Genomic DNA, 21,337 nt, shown 5'->3' with positions numbered 1-21,337 from the left:
CTTTAAAGGTTGACCTGCACCACACATCAGACTGTCTTACTGTACTATTATATAATGTATGTGAAGAGGATGTATAAATCCTCTTGTGTCACCAGTTAGATATGAAGACTTAGAGGGATTTCACATTTGTTTGGTCCGGACCTTTGGACTCTCCAGTTTAGTCTGAACCACAAAGGGTGAGAAAGGTGCCACAGACCAGCAGATGAAGATTTAATCAAGCTGAACCATGATCGTTTTGTTTGCCAAGAAAAACATTTTCTTGGATAGTTCGGACGAATTTGCATGTGAGACGGCATTAATCAAGAGAAGGAGAAACAGAGGTTGCAGCGGCTCACAGATTTGAAGGCTTCGCCTCAGCATCATAAAGTATGAATGAGATTCATTTAGCTGGTTATGATATTACAGTGGCAAAGAGATTACATTTTCTCCATTTAAACGATAAGACTTTTTTTTCTATGCCCTTAATTCAAATAATGTACAACAGTTAAATTGACAACATCCCCTCAAAAACTCTCAAGTACAGGTAGATCCACGTGGTTATTGACAGGACTTATGTCTGTTGTGCAAAGTTTTTTAGTTTTCTCCTTGAATAACAATGTAAAACCAAAACTGAATCGGATGTAAACTATGTAACACCGACATGGATCTTGGTTTAGATCATAGTTTAGACTTTCAGGTAGTTGGTATTTGAAAAGGCGAACTTGCCAGACCTCTGCACCGGCCTCCTCCTCATGAGCTTCATGGCCTTTATTTCAATGTACAATAAGAGGACAAAAAATAAATTCAAAAATGGTAAATAATCCATCAAGAAAAAGTTGGTTTACTTTGTTTTTACTGTTTTTTTTAAACCCCTTTTTTAATTTTTACTTTCTATTGATTGGATACATTTTCCACTTGTTAAGTAGTTTATTGCACATATTAAATAATGAATTGATGTTTAATTTAGTTTTATTTATTTGCAGATATTATCTTAATGGAAATTAATCAACTGTCAAATATTTTAATTGCCCAATTATTTAATGAAATGAATGATTTTATTTCCCTCAACACTGGGTCCCCTCCCTTCACACGTATGTAGATGTATATAATCACTGTAGCTGCAAATATTACTGCTTCTGGCTGCTCATTGTTATGTTTGGCTACTTAAACACATTTCAAAAGGGGACGTGATGGGATTTGACGTCTGTCAGCACTGGTAGAAGACAAAAAATCAAGAACAAATATCCGCAGCAAGTTCTCTGATAAATATATTATGATGTTTTTACATGTTACAACAAACAGTGTAAAGATATTGTGATTTCTATCCATTGTACTGATCTTTAACTCCTCAGATCTGACAGCACATGGGGGATCATGCTGTGATTGTTTCAGGTCTCACATTATAAAACAGCCTCCCCCTCAACTGAGTCAGTGCTACTTTGAAAAACTTCTAAAAGGTTTTGCTGTTTTTTTTTTCTTCCTTTCTAATTTGTTGCTCACTACTCGCTGTTATATTTTCTAGTAGAGTGCACTTAAGAGTAATTCACTCAGGTCATTTGCAGTGAAGGCGCCGTCTTTGAGCTCCCGCTGAGTTCCTTTTATTTGACTCATTCTTTTCCTCTTCTTAATGCCAGTCTTTGAAGTGCACTAAATACTGGCGTCTCGTCACGCTGTTTAATCTCCATCAGATCACTTCCCCTAATGTGTCCGTGTCAGTCAAAGACACTCGGCACATCAAGGAACTGAAGAAAGGCTGAAACACGGCAGTTAAAGCTGATGAGAGCTGGCGGCTCTTTGATTGAGCCCTCGAGGAATATGACGAGCAACGAGTCTGCTGTGATAATGTTGGGGAATTACTGTCAAAGAACATTATCACATATAGTTTGTACAGTAAGGAGGGGTGAGATGGTGTTGGTATAAATGTATCTGCAGCTGGTTAAGGTGCTGACCCCTACAAATACACAAATATACAGGTACAAATATACAAAAAGAGTGACCAGCGTTTGAGGGAGAAGAGTTTGAAATGCTGCTGGACACATATGTATGAATATTGTGGTGAACAGATGACCAGAAACATCCAATCAGTTGATTAACGTGGCACTAATGGAGTAGCAATAATTATGCAATCAGTATTAGGGTTGCAAAATTCCGGGAATATCCAAAGTTGGAAACTTTCCATGGGAATTAACGGGAATTAACGGGAATATACGGGAATTATCGGGAATAAACGGGAATATAGGGGGAATATACGGGAATTATCGGGAATAAACTGGAAATGTTGTGGGTAATTTATACTAACTGTATTTACCTTGTCATATACAGACATAAATATAAACATTTTGTTTTGTCATAGGCTGATATGAGCCCTGAGGAAACTTTGGGCACTTGACTATACGCTTCTGCATCGTTGTGTCATTCTTAACATAGGTCTTTGCACAGTATTTGCAAATGTACACAGCCTTTCCTTCTACATTAGATGGGGTGAAATGCCTCCACACATGAGATAGTGCACGTGGCATTGTTCTGTAGAATAAAATGAGAAAAAAGTTTGTAAAAAAACGCTAATGCAATGCCAGAGATATAAATAGTTAGCCAAACATTTGGAATCGTCTGTAAACATATTTTACAATTGATGGATAAATGAATGGAAATAGGCTAGATGAACAGATGGACAATCCTCACTCAGCATGCTAATATATTTTCCCCAGTAATATCATCTGAACTTACCTGACTAGTCCTGCACTCTACAGCAGGCCTCAGTAGCCCTGCTGTAGAGTGAAGGATGCTGGGAGTTATCTGTGCATGTGATGGAGAAATGCACAGTGGAGGGTTGAAATTCAGCAATGCTTGTGCTGCATTTCATACATCTTTAAAATAGAGTTTTGAATGATGTTTTTATTGCTCAGCGTTTAATTTGCGTATTTTTTTATTTTTTTTCAAAATTCCCGAGCTAAACTTCCCATGGAAAGTTTCCGGAAACTTTTCGCCCCTTTGCAACCCTAATCAGTATACATGGAAATGCAAACGTAAAATGATTGTTCACACTTCAATTTAATGGTTGGCTTTGTTAATATAATCAGCCCACCACTTTAAGACAATATGCTTGTTTGTCTTTCTTTAGATAAAACTAATTTAATCTTTGTATGTTCATGTAACATGCAGAACTGTCGAAAGGCCCATTTCCCTCCTTCGGTGAAGGTCAGCCTTTTTCTGCTTGGATAATTTGCATTTATTTTTTCCTTTGCAGGACACGGAGATCCTGAACACGGCCGTCCTCACGGGGCGCACGGTGGCCATGCCGGTGAAGGTGGTCACCGTGGGAACAGACGGAGCAGTCTCTGACGTGACGGAGTCCGTGGAGTGCAGGTCCACAGACGAACAGGTCATCAAGGTCAGTGGGGCGTGTGCCGCCAGACGCTGCTTCTATTTAACCTTTTCAACTGCACATCTGCTGCCTCCCTTCTCGTTGTTAACCTGTGTGGCTGAACGTGGGCCGGTGAGAGGAGTGAATGGTGCGGAGGTGGTTTGTGCACATTAGTCTCAGATGCAGATCCCAAATTTCTGCGAGAAAAATTGGCTCTCATTTGTTTTCCTCTTCTGGTTGAATGGGATGCAGGAAATTGGAAGTTTTTCCTCAGGCAACGAATCAATATGTCAGAATTTTTTTTAATGAGCAACATATTCTATTTAACAATCATCTGGGGAAATGCTGTCCTTGTTAAACTTACTGCTAGAAGAGAGTATTTTTCTTAATTATAGTACTATAGTCATGATTTTTATTCCATAAAGAAACAAATTAAATAACAGGAATTTATCGATAAATTAAATTATATGACCACTACAGCTACAGCTCAACTAGTTAGACAAGGAAGGAAGCAAGGAAGCAAGGAAGGAAGGACAGGAGGGAGGAACTCTTTAACTCAAAGAAACTAAGTAACAAGACCTGTGCTTCGGAGGCAATTTTACAGGTCTTACCCTGGATTAATTGAGATTTTAATTGAAGCTACAACTAGTAATGATCTTTTATTGATTAGTCTATCAAATATATTTTCAATTAAGTCATTATTTTTCAAATAGTCCTTTGTTTAATTTACTAATAATTAATTATCATAGCCTCTTAATATGTGAAGCTTAAATTCAAACAATTTCTCATAAAATATGTAATTGACAATAAAAAAAACACATAAAAAACACAGTGGCAGTAATTAAGAGGCATCTATCAAAAATACAAACAGTAATCACATCACTCTGGCTCCATTATTTATGTACAGTGTGAATACAGGAGGTGAAAGATGAGCTGTGTTTCCAGAGAGTGGGAGCGGAACAGAAATGTCAGAACAGTCACTGTAAAATAATGTAGATAAGACTGAAAAAAATTGAACTCTCCTATACTCCGCTTGTTTTTCATCATCTTATAACCTGACATATATACTTACTCATCTGATATGAGGCGAGGAGCTGAAACTCAACAGGACAGCTGCACAGATTTAAACACAAGTTGCTGCTCGTTCTAAAGGGCGGGGAATGACGGTAAATGCCCACAGACTAATGTTGAAATGATGGTGTTGCATATACTGCAAAGTATTTTACGAGCGCTATGATATGGATTTGGACGTTTTATTGCATAAAAGACACGATTTGACTGGAACAAGAAGAGTTTTCTCAGCCCGTGCCTGCAACTTGCCAATAACACGAGTCTTAGAAACCATAAAGTGCTCGATTGATTTCCTGCTCGAGCAAGTATCAAATCTCTCCACGTTGATTTTCATTGGCTTTCAGAAAGCTTGGGTAATTAATCCAAAACCGTATATGGAATGCTGCACAAGACGTCTTCATGTAAAATAAATATGACCAAACCACAAGTATTAACGCTGTGAAAAGTCTGAGCTTGTTTCGGTTAATATCTGCCCTTCAACACGTCGCCATTGTGTTATGAGAAGCAGGAAGAAAACGCTTTGGGAGAAATAAGAAAAAGTGTGTCGCGAGTGTTTCTGTGCACCATACGTGCACATTAGAGAGAAGAGCCAGATCTCTCGAAGGGTTTAATTATCCACTGAAGCACCACACATTGTGACGCTGACCTCGGCAGCGTACTCGCCTTCCCACCCGTCTGGTTTGGGAACAGCGAGCGGCGCTCCTCCTCTCTCCATCCAATTTTCAAAGGGGGACTCAGAATAAAACACTTTCTGATTGGAAGATATATCTTCCTCCACTCTTTCACTCAAACTCTGAGGGTTTAGTCACGTCTTCTCCACCGTGGTGGTGTCGTTATCCTGAAGTTATTCCAGAGTGAACCACACAAAAACCCTCATAGGACCACATTCATTGATTTCGCAGTTTCACAACGAAAAATTGTTTTTATACTATACTGTTCTATATTAGTCGGACAGTACAATAATCGTTCAAGTGATTTTAATGCAATTATTCCAACAATTCACTCGTTCCATCTTCTCAGATATGAATATTCAACATTTTATTTTTATTTTCTATTATAGACGCCTGAAATCATTGTAATTGTCAGACAAAAGAACGTAAAATAAGGTTTTATTATTTGACAATCCATCTTCTAAAGCAATAATGTGTCTCAGACTTCCTGTATAATTAAACATTCATTTAAAGCCATCTAATTACCTCACTAGTTGAATTTTATTCCACAGTGTTGTGAATAGAAACCTAAAAACTTGACATCTTTCACAGTGAGAACTTTTCTTTTGTAATTTTCCAATTTTTTTAAATCAAAGTTACAATCTCATTTGGGCAGAATCCTGACAATCATCAAACACACACTCAAAATGTGTTTGGAATAATAATTGGTCCATGTACCTCCATGCAGAGTCTGCTCCTTGGCCACCATCCGTTCTGCAAACGTGTTACTATCAGTAATAAAAGCCTCGGCTAATTGCCTGTTTTGATGGTGCATGTCCTCCCTCCTCCGCTGAGCTGCTCTCCTCTGGACACGGTGCAGAGCAGTGGTGCACACCAGCGTCCTCCTCTGATCCATGCTGATGAGTTTGGTTAAAGCGGCTGCTGTTTGTCTTCTTCTCTTCCGATGCCCATCGCCTAGCAGATCAGATATCAGGGTCATCAGACAAGGGGGTCTCTCTGCGGCCCCGTGCTGCTTCTGACTGGCTTCCAGCACACGTCCACGTTTTAAGACAGAGCAAAACAAAATGCTGTTAGAATATATTTTAATAAAATGTTTATCGATCTTGGTTTGAGTTGTTGTTGTGCAGACTTGTCAAAACTGGATTCTGATGCTTCGCTAACATTGTTTTGTGGAAACTTTTATGCCAATGAAGCGCCTTTGAAATTTGAAGATGAATATTGGGCTCAACAAACAAAATCAAAACAAGGAAGTGTCTGATCTTTCTTTAAAATGAGTTGTACGGCATGTTTTCCCTTTTGAGTCGATAGCACAGACCCCTGCTGTGGATCTGATGAAGCACAGAGGCTCATGCAGGGAAGTCTTTAGATTTCAGAATGAAGCCAATTGCAGTTTGCTGCTGTAAGCAAGAATAATGTAAGAAAATGCCACTTATTTCTGCAGAGCAATTATTATTATATCTTAATCACCTTTTCCATAAATGACACAATTTGGATTCTGTAATGTCCGCAGAGTAAGTTTCTGCATGTGGCTCTGGATGTATTTCTACAAGTCTGCGTGAATAGCAACACAATGGGTTGTTTCCATGGAGAAGAGACATTGATTTGTTCGCAGGTTTCATAACAAACTCCGAGGCTGCAGAGATCAGTCAAATGCTTCTTCTTCATGCAAAGCATTAGATGTTACTTTCCTGGGATCTGAGTGAAGTCCTGACTGTTATGAACTCCTATAGCTTCCATAAGGAGAGATAAAGGTGGCCTTGCTCTATTAACAGGGGAACAAGAGTGGAGAGTGAAAGGCAGAGAGGGTTTGGAGTAAAAGCTTTGGGGGGGGGGTGTGAGTGAGGGAGTGAGGTGAATCACTTCCTGGACGGCATTATCCGGTAAGCACCGGCGAGGGCGGACGGTGCCAATTCTTTAAATGAGTAAAACAATCTGAAGTTTTTAATTTAATTTTCAGATTGCATGTACAGCCGGCATACAGCAGTGAGTCTCCGTTCACCGACTGTTCACACACTGGATCTACACCGTCAGTTATATTAGTGAAGTCACAGTTTGGATTTCCCTGAAGCCGATCCGCTCCACACGGGAAAATAGATCCCAGTACAGTTCGGCCGCCTCACAGCTATTTATAAGATCCCTCCCCTCTGCTGCCTGTGTCAGGTTTAGATCAAGACAAATTGCATGTAGGGCTGCAAATACAATTATTTATGTTATTCATTGTGCTGATGAATGAATGAATAAATTACTTAGCAAAAAAGATTTCAAATAATAAAGGGAGAAAAACTAGAGTAACATTCAAAGTGCATAACTCTGTCAAGGCCCAACAGTTGCCTTATGAAAATACACTTATACTCACTAAATACAGATTTTATTTGGATCATAAATATCCGTCGCCTGAACAAGCCAGATTTTCTTCATCAAGCTCCATGAATTATTCTCCGAGAAAAAAAATTCCCAGGATCTGCCTTGTGATCCGAATCCATAGGTTTTTACTTTTCTTTGAAATCTGTTCAGCTGTTTTTGCGTAATCCTGCTAAGTAACAGACGTGAAGTTAATGATATAAATCAGAGAAAAGCAACAGATCCACATATTTTAAGAACATGGAACCGTAGAGCCCGTTTCTTTCTAAATTACTTCAAATGGTCAAATCGAATGATTTCAACCCAAATCCAAAGTTTCATATCCGTTTTTCAAGCAAACTTTCCTTAGTGATCTTTACAACAACCACAAATTAAGACTAAGACTTTTGTCACTGTTGATCCAACCAAACTTAAATTAGAGTCTTCACCCTCTTTATTCATCATCCTTTTTGTTCTCATGCAGGAAGATGATAATAACATGTAGGATGTACAGCTATAGTGTTGTAGATTGAAAAGAGTGGGAGAGGAGGAGGAAGAGGAAACAAAGAAGAGTAGGAGGAGGAGGAGAGAACTGACAGACACCAAGCTGTCACTTTTGTTTTTAGAGGGAGGAGCTGGTTTGACATCATCTGAAAGTAAAGCTGCCAAGCTATATGCAAATAACTGGGGACAGATGACAGTCTTCTTGTTACTGTTTAATTTTTTGTGTCGGCACAGAGACATGTGCTGAAATTATCAGTTGTGCCAGTCAAGATTATAATGGCACTGGAGATGGAAATGAATTGAAAATGTGGGCGATTACAAACAAAGTTCGACGACTTGGCCGTCAGAGGGAGAAAGTGTTTGATGGGAAGATTCTGCAACTTTGAAGATAATGACAAGACGCTTCTGATGTTTCCTGTTATATCATCTCCTCGTGCTGGAGCTGCATCTGAGGAACCTCGGTCACTGATTGGAGTTGTACTTTATCCAGCCAATCTTGATTCTGTTTTGAGCGAGGGTTCGGTTGAAGCAGGTTTGTGTCTTTTCCTCGGCTCCATCTGTTAAGCTGGACCAAAGTCAAAATACTTACGCGCATATTATTATCCGGCGTGCACTTTCTTTATAGATGCATCGGCCTGAACGCATAGAGAGGAGGAGACAGAGCAGACCTGAGACTCCAGGTTCCTCTGAAGCAAAGCCAAATCTTTCCACAATCAAGGGATCTCAGATGAGACCTCAAAGACTTCAGCCGGACAAAGGGACAGAATTTAATCTTCCCCCCAAAGCAGTTAAAATGACAAAATTAGACTTTTACAGCCCCGATAAAACTTAATAGGGCTTATTAGAGGGGCTCTTAGACCAGTTTGGAATACTTAAAATCATCTTTTGTCCAAGTAGTTGGTTTGAAATTGATTCTTTCTTTGTCTCTCATCCTGTCATCTCTCTTCTGTTCTTTTCCCTCAGGTGTCGGAGCGATGCGACTACGTGTACGTCAACGGAAAGGAGACGAGAGGGAGGAGCAGCGTGATGCTCAACTTCACCTACAGTTTCCTGAGTGCACAGCTGGAGATGAGCGTCTGGATGCCCCGCCTCCCGCTGCTCATCGACGTGGCCGACCCCGATCTCAGCCAGATCAAAGGATGGAGGGTTCCTTTCAGTGCAGGGAACAGGAGGTGAGACCTGCTTTTAAACTATGGTAATCGGCTGTGTTTATAGCGGACGACCCTCTATACCCCCTGAACCACAGCGGCCGGATCTGCTATTTCCAACATAACAAGCTTGATCCTTACACTTTCTAAAAAACAATCCTAAACTCCTGGATGTGCCAAACCGCTGCTGCAGGAGCTGAATGGATTTTATCCATCGTGCACCCATTTATCACAGGTTGGCTATTTTAAGACAGTCCCAGGACGAAGCTGAATATCTTTATTTAGGTCATTAAACTGAGAATGTTTTAATAATCCTTGCACGAGAATCCAAATACTATTCTTCACCTGGGAAAATATATGGATTCAGACACATGAGGCATAAAACACAGGTGCAGCAGCAGCGGTGGTGGAATGATACTCATCGTTCACTGGACTCGTCTCCCAGAAGATACAAATTAATGATAATTTTGAGCATCACAGAGCGTGGAGGAAAATATCCCTGAGGGTAAAGAAATGATGAGAAGCACAATGATCTGTGCAGAGGATCGCAAGTTGTTCAAGATGCTTCTAATTACAAATATTTCACTTTTGTTAATCGGAATGGGGCCAATTAGAACTGAAATAATATTCCAATTAAAAAAGGTGATCATTGAGACCTCATTCTTGAATTTAAATGAAGCTGTTATTAGCATGATCATTATTACTATCATTATTATTAAAATACTTTTTGAAAAAGTAAAGAGGAATGAGTCAGTGCCCCAGCGTTAAATAAGGAATCAAAACGTTTCTCATCTGAGCCAGGAAATCACATAATGGGGATAATTAGAGGATGTAGCTAAAAAGTAACTTAGGTTTATTTGGTATGAACAGATACAATACATACAGAATTCCACGGCAACATTTAAATGCAATGCATCACCACGTGTTATTTTCCAATGACTATACAGACAATATCTTACTGTCATTCATTATCTCCAATAACTTATGGGTGTAGTAAATATCTATACCTTCAACTACAATACAGTAAGTTCTAAATACTTCATATACTGTTTATAAGTATATGATGATAGTAAGTGACATCAAAGTGTCTTCACCAACTCACCGCTGTCCTTTCCCATTGGCCTTCAACCCACAGGGTGGCGCTCTAACACAAATACCCCCTGTTACACATGACCGGTCACGTCAGTCAAGTCTGTCGAGTGCATCACTGCATTCAGAACGCATGACATGTGATGTGTATCTGCATGTGTGTAGGTTTACTAGAAAAAAGAAGAGGACGCTACATAACAGAGTTTTTCTTGGAGCAGGTTTATCGATGTGTGCCTGCATTAAAAATGCACTCGCTCATTCACATAAGCCAGCGAGCCACCTCATTACACCTTGGCAGACCCGTCACTCACTGCAGCAAACACGACCCGACCCCGTGTTTCTGCCACCGGCCACAAATGTCACCTTGGTTTAGACCGACGTCCCTTCACTGATGTGGAGTGAGGAGAACGGGGGGGAGGGGGGAGGGGGCGGCTAGAGAGAGGGAGGTTAGGAACGATGCTAAGCCATTGGGCCACAGCATGTTAACCTGTCAGCGTGTTTTTCTGCCTGACCGGCCATGCCTCATTAAACCTAATGAAAACTGTCACTGTCAACCCCCGGCCACCTCACTGGTCGAGTTAGAGGGAGAGAGAGAGAGAGAGAGATGGAGCCAGTGCTTGTGAAAGAGAATAAAAGGTGAAGGAGAGAAGTGGAGTGAGAGAGTTGAAAAATAGATAACTGGAAAGTCATGTTCGAAAACGATTGTGAGGAAATATAGATCGAGAGTCGGACAATGACACAGCAAACAAAGCTGGTCGGGGACAGAGAGCGCCGGGAGGTGAAGAGCGGATGGATAACAGTGATCTGAACGCCCCCCCGACCTCGTCTTCGTCAGCGTGGTCGAGTCTCCGGAGCGGATCTTTGTCCCAAGGCCGCATCTTACCCGTCACTGCAGCTCCCACAGCTCAACTCAAAGAATCAGAAACCATAATACAATATGTTATTGTTTACCTGCCACGACTGGAGTCTGAGAGTGTGTGTGTGTGTGTTATCATGGCGATGTCATTTGTGTGTCTGTCCCATCTGTCTTGATTCTACACCCATGATAGCATCACAGCCGTGCAAGATAGTGTGTGTGTGTGTGTGTGTGTGTTGTTTCGATCAAAATAAAGTCCAAACTTTGTAATGGCTCATAGTTAAAGACATCAAAATATTGACAGGTATCAGGCTGTACTTAATATGACGTATTATAGTCGGAGCCAAGGATGTATTTTGGAGTTTTAATGATTTTTTTGAAAGTATTCAATCCTATAACTTTTTTTTGGTGGGAGGGATGCAGTTAAATCCAACAAAGTTTCTCTTCTTGCCCTCTGTAGTCTAATGTGGGTATTTTAATTTCATAAAGGAATATATGAACTGGACCTAAATAGGAAAGAAGTAAAGGAAAAGGACAGAGTGTTCGAAAATTCAATGGACTGAGCTTGCAAAACATTAATTTGCTTTAAAAACGTATACTCAGAGATCTATATCTACAAAGTGTTTGCTGTGGGCTAAATAAATGGCAGACACACGGCAAAATATCAGCTGCCCTTTGAAAGAAAATGAGAAAGCAGGCAAAGCGGCAGTTTGTCACTGCGAGCTGTTTTAATGGTTTTTCTTCTGAAAACACTGGGAGCCTCTGACTCCTGGGAGGTCAGGCTCACCTGCCGCACAGGAGACAGCTGAGGCTCCGACTGCAGAAAATACATCAGAGGGTTTCGGAGACTTTGTGGACATTCACGGTGATAAGGAAAAAATGAATTACACCGAATTGCAGTCGAGAAAAAGTAAAATTACACTAGTGTTAACCTTCAAAGTATCTTTTCCTCCTGGGCACTTCTCAGAGTCTGTACTTTTCCTCAGATGGTTGTAAAGTAATTGATTTGATTTCCTTCGCTCATCTGCTCCTCTTATCGTTCTGCATCAGGTACGAGCGGGTCACGGATGACAAGGATGATGGGGATGCGGCCGAGGAGAGGACGGAAAATCCTTGTGTGGCCCAGTATCAGAGCACCACCCTGCGCGTCGTCACTCACTTCGTGGCAGACGGCAGAGAAGCGAGTGGACCCACGGACGAGGACGGGCAGGGCCAGCAGAACTTCCTCCTGGGCACGGACTGGCAGGTGGAGGTGACACAGCTGGTCGCTGATTCACTGAGGGTGAAGGACCCGAAGGTCGCACAGCTGCTGGACGGACAAGTGCTGGTGGGACTGAGCCCGGGAACCACCAACCTACAGGTAGTTAGTGTGTGTGTAGGACATTTTGTCTGGTCCTTGCATCTTTAAAAGGGGCTTTTTAGGTTATCATCAGGTTAAGGGTTTGGTTAATCTCCATACGCAGAATCTATAGGCCAGGGACAAGATTTTTGGGCCTTTATATTACTGATCTCAGTTTCTGGGTTGACCAATCACGTTTGAGCAGACAAACAAAAGAGGCAGAACACATTAACCATAATTCTTCGGCTATTGGCTTTTTAAATTAGCTACATTCATATGACAGGTTTGCCAAAAAACATCACCTGGACCTCAAACATCTACGAAAAGTATGGTTTGTGTGTTGTGTTGAGAGAGAGACTTAACTAATGTGATAATAGAAACTAGCTGGACTATAAATTGCAAATACCAAACTGTAGAGTCCTGGCCCAGATATCTCAGACGACATCGGAGGCCTCAAAAAATTGTCCGAGATAGGAGTTGGGTTATGGTTAGGCATTTAGTTATGATGGTGAAAGTAAGGGGAATGAGTGTCCTGACAATTATGTAAAGTGTGTGTGTGTGTGTGTGTGTGTGTGTGAGAGAGAGATAATGTCACTGCTCCTCCATTTCATTTCACAAATCAGTAGAAACGGACACATCCGTCTCATCAATATATTTCTCAGCCATCACAGAAGCTGCAGTAGTTAATGTATGGAGCACGTAACTGAGCGTTTTGTATGTCACTTTTATAAATCGTTACCTCTAACTTGACTTAGAGCTGCATCAGTTTCCATCACCAGCTTTTTTGACACCTACACTGAAACACATTCTAAATCCTGCCTGCTAAGTTCTGATAGGCAGTTTTCTGGCTTCTTTTAACCCACGGTGTCGGTCGTAAATCTGTCAGAGTCCACTCTCATCTATCCCGTTTCCTATAGCAACAAGCATCTGTACACAGCGAGCACGCTCCTCTTATCTCTCCGGCGCTAAACAGCAGTCAGACAATGATAACGACAACCCGGCGATTGCAGCAAACCCAAATATTTTTCCGTGGGGTTTGGCCGAGACAGACGCGTGTAAATGCAGAGTGGATACTGGATCTGCATTCATCATGGTGCTCAGTTTCTGCTGGATGCAAACAACAGGCAATTCTCTGCATAAGCAAAACAACCTTGTGTACCATGTTTGAAGTCGTATTTTCCCATATGACCAGACATACTGCAAACGGTTGGACTTTAAAATAACAAAGGAAGAGGTTAGAAGGAAGCAACACGGATGGAGAGGGTAGAGTTAGAAGGATCAGGCTTTGCAGCAGAAAAGCATCAATAACTACATTGATTTGCAGCTGGGCACAAACACTTAAGCTTATCACAAGTTGACAAAGAAGCATGGCTTCATGGCATGTCTTTTAAAAGCTCTCACACACACACACACAAATCTATTTATCTGCTTCAACAACCAGGTCCTTGCTCAGGACAGCACGAGCGCACAATCTCACTGTAAATAAATACCAGTCTGGCATTTACAAGATGGCCCGACACAGAACAACGCATTGTTGGATCAGTGGACTGTAATAATAATAATCTCCCTCTATTTTATTTATCAATGGAGCCGTGTGCACTGCAGGACTGATTATGTGTTTAATACTGTGACCGGCTCAGCGACGGTCGGGACGTGATTTGATCAGAGGGGAAAAGGTCAAAGAGATTTAAGATATCAGCCTTTGTTAAGTTTGATATCGATGAAATGGGGGACAGAAAAAAAAGGGAAAGTGAAATGTTAAGTCTTTGTGAATGAAAAGATACTTTTGATTGAACCCAGATCAATTATGTTAACACTGTGAGAAATAGACGAACCGCTGAGAATACATGTTCCAGTGGCTTTTCCAGATTTTTCTAAAAACAACACAATCCATTATAATATCACAGCTTCATCTGACCTTTATTTCTCCTGGCGAAGGGGGAAAGAAAAAAAAAAAAGCTACATTCTTCCCCTGATTGCCTCCTTCTAAGCATCGTCGCAGCCGCGCTATTAACAAAAACATCCATGCAGCTACACATTTGACTTCCAGCAACGTTCTGCATGTGCTGGGAACGTTCCAGCCTCTGACTCCGATAATCAGCAAAGCACAAGTGATGTGTGAGAAGAACAAAGATTTGTTTTTCCTTCCCCAACATTTGGTTCGTAGAGGTTGTTTGCTCCTGTACTGTTTTTCATATTCAAACGTAAGAAGAAATATTGCATGGATGGAGAAATACTACTTCTTACACAATGTATTTATCATTTCTATTTGACAGCCAATTAGGGATAAATAACCAGTGTTAGTGCACCAAGCTGGTATTATGTTGAAATATATTACCACTACAAATCGATATTTAACATTTTACAATTAAGTAGACTGCAATTAGGAGTCCCCATTTCTTTAGATCCACCCCAAATCTAACTAGAAAGGCACTGAGCAGACTGCATACACCGCCCAGGCTCCACTTCCCCCTTATGAAACAAAGTAAATTTACTAGATCGTAAAATATGCTTAATTCTATCATTAAGACCCAACATTACATTATCTCGGCTACACATTGGTGGTAGTTACAGGTCTGTCACCATACTCTCCTATGAAAACACATTTAAATCCACTAGATCAACATTTGTATTTAGATCCCCGTGAAATTCAGGAAGTCATTCACCAACTCCCTAAATATTTCGGAATCTTTTCATCAAGTTTTACATGATTCTCTGAGAAAGCAATAAATATGTTGAAATATTCCTGGATTCGCATGAAAATTTGAGGACTTCTTCTCCGACCCATAATGCATCCCTTCACCAAGTTCCCTGGTGATCTCTTTGGCAGTTTGTGCATGATCCTGCTTACAAACCGTGAGTGCTCATTCGCTGATTGAGAAGCTCCAAAATCAGAGAATAATAGTAGGCTGCCAAAAAGTCAAACTGGAAATATGGACACTGGGAAAGGATTTTATTCATTTTATAGCCGTCCTCTCTCCTCAGTCATTGTCACATATCCAGGAAACACAGATCTAATATATTTCTGCTTCAAATACTGGGATCAGAGTGTGAATAACTGAATGATTGCAATTAAAGACCCGGATTTGATGTATTAGAAGATTTCTTGGAGGCCAAGGACTGGTTAATTTGGTCATTAATACACCGAGCTGCAAGGAATTAATTATCCACCGTCTTTGACATGTTATGGATACACCACTTACATGCGAGCCACATTCTGCTGTTAACCACTGCAAACGTGTCAGAGTGATAGAACCAAGTCCGGTTCATGAGATGTTGTCGGTTGCACATGACCAGGTGCAAATGGGATTTCCGATCGGTCAGGTGGTGGAAGCCTTCAGAGATTCAGACAGAAATCATACAAGACTCGGACGGCTTTGAATAGGAAAGGGAAAAGCCTGTGAGTGGGCTTTAAATTGATCTCTGGAGTGGAATGAAGCTTCTTGTAATCTCTGGGACTGCGGTGAGGAAGGGACTTGACTGAAGTGTGGTGGGGGGGGGAATCCCACCACTATGGATGTATAGGGCCAGAGGCCTAACTATTTTCAAGATTCAACTAGAGGAGTGGTGACATTTTTCACATGAGAGCAGAATAAAGTCTGACAATTACTAGGATGTAGTCGTGGTGAGGGTTGAAGGGAGTTTTGATCCTTTAAAGGAATGTAAAACAACGTGTTCAGTTTATAGATTGGGCATCCTGGTAACTTTAAAAGCAGTGAGTGTGCAGGTTTTTATGGTGTTATGAGATTTGGCAGCTTCCTCTAAGCGGAGGTGATAACATGACTTATTTAACTGTAGACTCAGGTGCCAATTTACCTGCTTATGTTTCGGTAGATTAAGTTCCAAATTGGCAAATCGTCATTTGGATTATCCCCTCACAAAACTCACGGATAATGAAATGAACTGAAAAACCCAAAGCTGGAGAACAGAGATTATTACCTCCGCCGAGAAATATGTGTTTGCGCCGCGTCAGTTTGTTTGAAATCAAGATTACCTAACTGCAACTGAACAGATTTCCACGAAACTTGGAAGGATGCAGAACCAGTCAGGGAGGAAATAATGAAATCTTTAGTCTGGATCCAGACTCTTTAACATTGTGAGATTGGGCATTTTTTCTTTTAAAAAAAGTAAAGCACATTTAGGAAATCGATATGTGGAATGCACACTGCATCACATTTTAGTTTTTATATTTTTGCTAAAGTGCATCGGCCAATTTAACAAAAATGAACTCACGCATAAAAAACTGCAAAATTTGATTTAACTTGGCCAGTTTGTCTATATTTCATTACAAGCCAGTAGCCCTCGGAGCTCATCTCATTTCTGAATGAACACTGGTGGTTTCTATTCATCCGTGTGCACAGTTAAACGTGTGAAACTCTCCGCCACCAATCCGCCCTTTTAACCTTTTAACCACATCTCAGAGATGCAGGGTCACAGCACGTGCACCGTTTCTCTGAGACCACACTGATTCCAGCAGCGTGTTATCATTCAGGGATATCAGCTTGACTGTGTGGGGGCCAAAAGGGAAAATGAAAAGAGCTGCGCCAGAGGGAGGAAAACAGGGGAAAGGGTCTGTGCAAATGAGGCAGTGATCCGTGCCGACAGTTCATTATGGCTGGTAAATGTGGCCGTGCGGGGGTGGCTGGAGAAGAGACTGGAGCCCTAATTGGAGCGGATGGGAAGGATCCTCGTCTCATAACAATATCACAACAATTTACATGCTTACACCTCCGGCAACCCAGGAAGGCGGAGAATGTCTTAGAACGCTTGTTTATTTAATCAGTGTTTCTTTATCTATGCAGTTCCTCGTATGTTGTCTCCACGACTAAATATTGGTAGAATGGAAACACGGGTTTATTCTTTCATTCTTTATTTACATCCATTGATCTGAGTCCTGCAGCTGCGGCTGCATAACTGCAGGAACCTTTCACAGTTTCAGAGAGAAAGGTGCAACCAGCTTCACCACAGGCTGAGCAAACAGCCTATTCCAGACATGGAGGTTTAGAACCGACACTGCACTTGTTTCAACAATGACCACAATTGTTACCCAAGAATAGCAATGTGGTTATTATTGTAACCGTGGAAAACAAATCCTTAGTTAAACAAAGTTGTAATTTAGACCCAATCCAAACTAACAGAGTTTAAGTTTCCTACAGAAAGTCAGTGGTAGTTGATTGTTTCTCTTATAATCACGTGGTTATTGTAGCCATGACGACTAAAGTCCCAGTTCAGCCAAGACAGTGATTGCATTTAAAACCGAGGTGTTTGTCAAACCATATAAATCTACTGTACAGTGGTCTCTGTAAACCTAACTTAACCTCAGCATCGTCTCATATTACGAATTTGTGATATGGATGAATTTTGGAAAACTGAGACGAACTATATTGAGTAATCTGGGAGGGTGGTTACAAATTAAATTTCAGGTAGTAAAGATATTGTGTGGAGGTTGTCATATTGTGTGTCATGAGGTTGTGTTCTTTGAGATTAACTTTGTTACTGTTGTCTTTAAGAATTCTTTTTGTAAAACTGAGCTATACTGCAACATTCCATTAAACTCTGTTGCCATATGTGTTCAAGTTGTTTTTGCCTCTAACCCTAGAGTGTGACTAAATATTACGGAACTACAGAGACATTTCTTGACAAACTGAGAGAGCAGGCTTCAGCTGTGGGATTGAACGTCTCATTATCTACACTGACACGACTGTCAACATCAATGGCCACCGGCAAATTGGCTCTTCCCCTTAATTTGGCAGTAACAACGTCATCTTGGATCTCAACAGCGAGCGTTTGCATGTGTTGCAGGTGCTGTCCCCTCTGACCTCGGCTGTCCTGGCCGAGCGGAGCATCCGGGTGCTGGAGGATAAAGTCACGGTGACAGAGCTGGGGGTGCAGCTGGTGTCGGGACTCGCTCTCTCCCTGCAGCTCAGCCCGGGGAGCAACAGAGCCATCGTCGCCACGGCCACCACACAGGAAGTCAGCGACTCACTCAAACAGGTACGAGTCCCGAGACACAGCTTGCATCACTTCACATCATTTCCCGACCGCTCATGAGGAGAGAAAGAGTCTAATACTGTATTGTATTAACAATGCAGTGTGTTTGGACTAAAAGTTCAGGGTTGTATCTGGGTTATTATGGAGTCTGTTACTCATTATAGTTCTTCTTTTATAATTAATTCTTGATATAGTGAAGCCATCTCCCCGATTTGCATATCCAGCCAGTGTATAGCTCGGTTGTTCCTGTAATTATAATTTCAAATGGAGGAAGGCTGCAGTCTGTTCCCTTAGAGAGAAAGGCAACGGGCTTTAAGGAGAGCAGTTTCAAATCCACTTGTTTCACTGAGCCTCCCCACTGTAATTAAGGCTCACTTTTACATCCCCCATGTATCTCTGTTTCCACTCACAATTATGCATTTATAGGAAATGTGCAGATTCATGTTATTTTCCGGGTTATTTGCACGCCGTGTCACTGCTCTTGTACAAATGCTGTCGTCCCCCCCCCCCCCCCCCCCGTGTGTCTGTGCTTTAGGAGTCCCTCATCAGTGCTTGGCTGCAGTTCAGCGACGGGTCCATGACTCCGCTCGACAACTACAATCCGGCCCATTTCACCCTGGCAGCCACTTCCCTGGATGAACGAGTGGTGGCGGTGCAGCGCAGTGCGACCTGGAAGTGGCCCGTCATCGTTGCGAAGGGCGAGGGTCAGGGTTTGCTTGTGCGCGTTGAAATGAGCCAGACCGAAATGTGCCAGAGGGGCAAGCGGCGCACTCTCTTAGCCACCGGGATGGCTAATGTGCAGGTGAGGTTCGGTCAGTCCGAGGAGCAGTACCGACAGCCAGGAGATCGGCGAACACGGCCGGATCCTCCTTATTACGGTGGATCTATCTCTGACATGGAAACCGGGTTAATCAACCGTGGAGCCACTACCATCAGGGGCCATGTCCCGGTGAGGCCTAATGGCGGCCGTCTATCAGCCGACAGCGGAGCGAGAGTCCCGAGCGAATTCTCCGAATATCCGGATCAGGGCGAGCTGCCCCGGAGCCGCAGCACGGACGAGGACTTGTTGCCGTCTCGACGAGGCCTCACAGACCTGGAGATCGGTATGTACGCCCTGCTGGGAGTCTTCTGCCTCGCCATCCTCGTGTTTCTCATCAACTGCATCTCGTACGCGTACAAATACCGCAGCAAACAGCTGACCCTGGAGGGCCCGGAGACAATGCCCCACACCCACGACTGGGTTTGGCTGGGCCACGAGGAAGGGCTGTGTCTGCAGCAGCAGCAGCAGGACGAGCTGGGCGGCACTCTGGAGGAAGGGAGTCAACTCTTAAACGGAGTCTGCCAACGAGGGAACGCTGGCGTGGGAGGCTGCGGCTCGAGTCGGAACGAGTCTCTTAACTCACCCACCACCAAGAGGAAGAGGGTGAAGTTCACGACCTTTTCCAACGTCAAGGCCAGTAATGGATGTCCTGTGCTCAGCCCATTAGCGCTGGTGCAGACCAGTGAGATCAAATGGGTTTGTCCAGACATTGAGCTCGGGGACTCAAAGGATCTTAGGAACTACATGGAAAAGCTGAACGAGAACGCGATTAAGAACATCGCATAGGGCGCTAACAATGAACTAAAGAGAAACTCACCTGAATGCCTTCAGAGCAGGGGGGGGAGGAGGAGGGCCAGAGGGAGGAAAGGAAAGACAAATTGGGGGTGCAGGGAACCGAGGGGGGCTGCCGTTTGACAGAACAGCAGGGTGGTGCGTTCAGCCTCTGCTGTTACCATGACGCTACTCAGCTAACGGTAAGGAAACGGACGACCACGAGACGTGAATCACCATGACACCACAGCAGAGTGATGAAGAGGGGGAGATGTGAACTTGATAGTTGTTGCTTAATGTTTGTTCTTTGTCTTTAATTGAGGTTCAGTTTCCGTTTCTATGCACCATTGTTTGACTTTTTTAAATCATCATGTTTTAATGTTGTGTTTGTTGTATTTTTTGCGCTTTGTTGCTTTTCTTTTTAAAAGTTGCTGTACCACCTGTCGCTGATTATAGACCCGATAGGGGAGAAGAGTTAAAAAGCAATTTTGTATTGTATATAAACAAGAGCTTGATTTGGAGGTAATATATGTACAGTAACATTTTTGTAAAAGTGTTTGGTTAGGTTTTGTTTTTTTGTTTTGGGGTTTTGTTTTGTCTCCAGAAGGCAGATCCATGCATGATGTTATTAAAGATGAGGCATGTGTGTCTGATCTGGAACCTGAAATGAAAGTGTATAGATGAACCAATACCTCTGGAGAAGGTCAGTTTAGTATAATTGCATTCATTCATTGTGGAGCTGAGTTTTTGGTTTGGTTTGAATATGATGATATTTGTTTTTGAATTTTTTTATTTTGCCCCTGGATTTTCCCTTCTTAGCTTTAAACCATTATTTATATGATCCCTTTTGATTATGTTGTATCCTTCAGTAAAAGTACACTTCTTACATTCAAATCCAAACAAGTTACACTAAATACCGACACACCGATCACCATTAAGAGCATCAATAGACAATCACACAAATATTATGACTCAATCCCTTCATTGATAATGTTCCAAAAAAAATATGTCCAGTTTACAGCTGACTGCGGCCTGAATGAGATCAGTAAAACACACATTACTTCTGTATATGAAATTTTGGATCATTCTAGTCAGTGAATGAACACAAATGATGTGTAATGAGCCCAAATCCAACCTCTTCACTACTCCTGTCATATGTCAGTATTAGTCAAGCCCATTCTTTTATATCTCTGTTTTGAAATTGGCTGCTGGACTAATTAAAACTGAAGGTGACTCTTCTCCATCACGCTGCCGTGTGATTCATTGATCCGTCTGATTTATTTTTCCCTTCATTCCGTCTAGTTCTGCTCATCTCCCCGGTTCTTGTGAGCTCACAGACAAGTGGCTTCATTAAATATCAAAATGAAGTGCCTGCTGTTGTTGATAGTCGGCGC

The 21,337-nt window shown here is 42.0% G+C and overlaps 1 protein-coding gene across 1 annotated transcript in view; it reads left to right on the top strand.

Moving 5' to 3' along the window:
- Nucleotides 1-19,958, top strand: part of si:dkey-112m2.1 (transmembrane protein 132C) — a 94,553-nt gene extending 74,595 nt beyond the window's left edge. The window contains exons 4-8 of the mRNA XM_061075758.1: nt 3,227-3,370; nt 8,893-9,101; nt 12,073-12,382; nt 18,164-18,355; nt 18,888-19,958. Of these exons, the coding sequence (XP_060931741.1) occupies nt 3,227-3,370; nt 8,893-9,101; nt 12,073-12,382; nt 18,164-18,355; nt 18,888-19,958 (1,926 nt within the window). The remainder of the gene's footprint in view (nt 1-3,226; nt 3,371-8,892; nt 9,102-12,072; nt 12,383-18,163; nt 18,356-18,887) is intronic.
- Nucleotides 19,959-21,337: the final 1,379 nt, after the last annotated feature.

The sequence above is a fragment of the Limanda limanda genome, chromosome 1, assembly GCF_963576545.1.
Source record: "Limanda limanda chromosome 1, fLimLim1.1, whole genome shotgun sequence".
NCBI classification, from domain to species: domain Eukaryota; kingdom Metazoa; phylum Chordata; class Actinopteri; order Pleuronectiformes; family Pleuronectidae; genus Limanda; species Limanda limanda.
The sequence above is the reverse complement of the archived record's forward strand: the minus strand, read 5'-3'. Positions and strand labels throughout refer to the sequence as shown.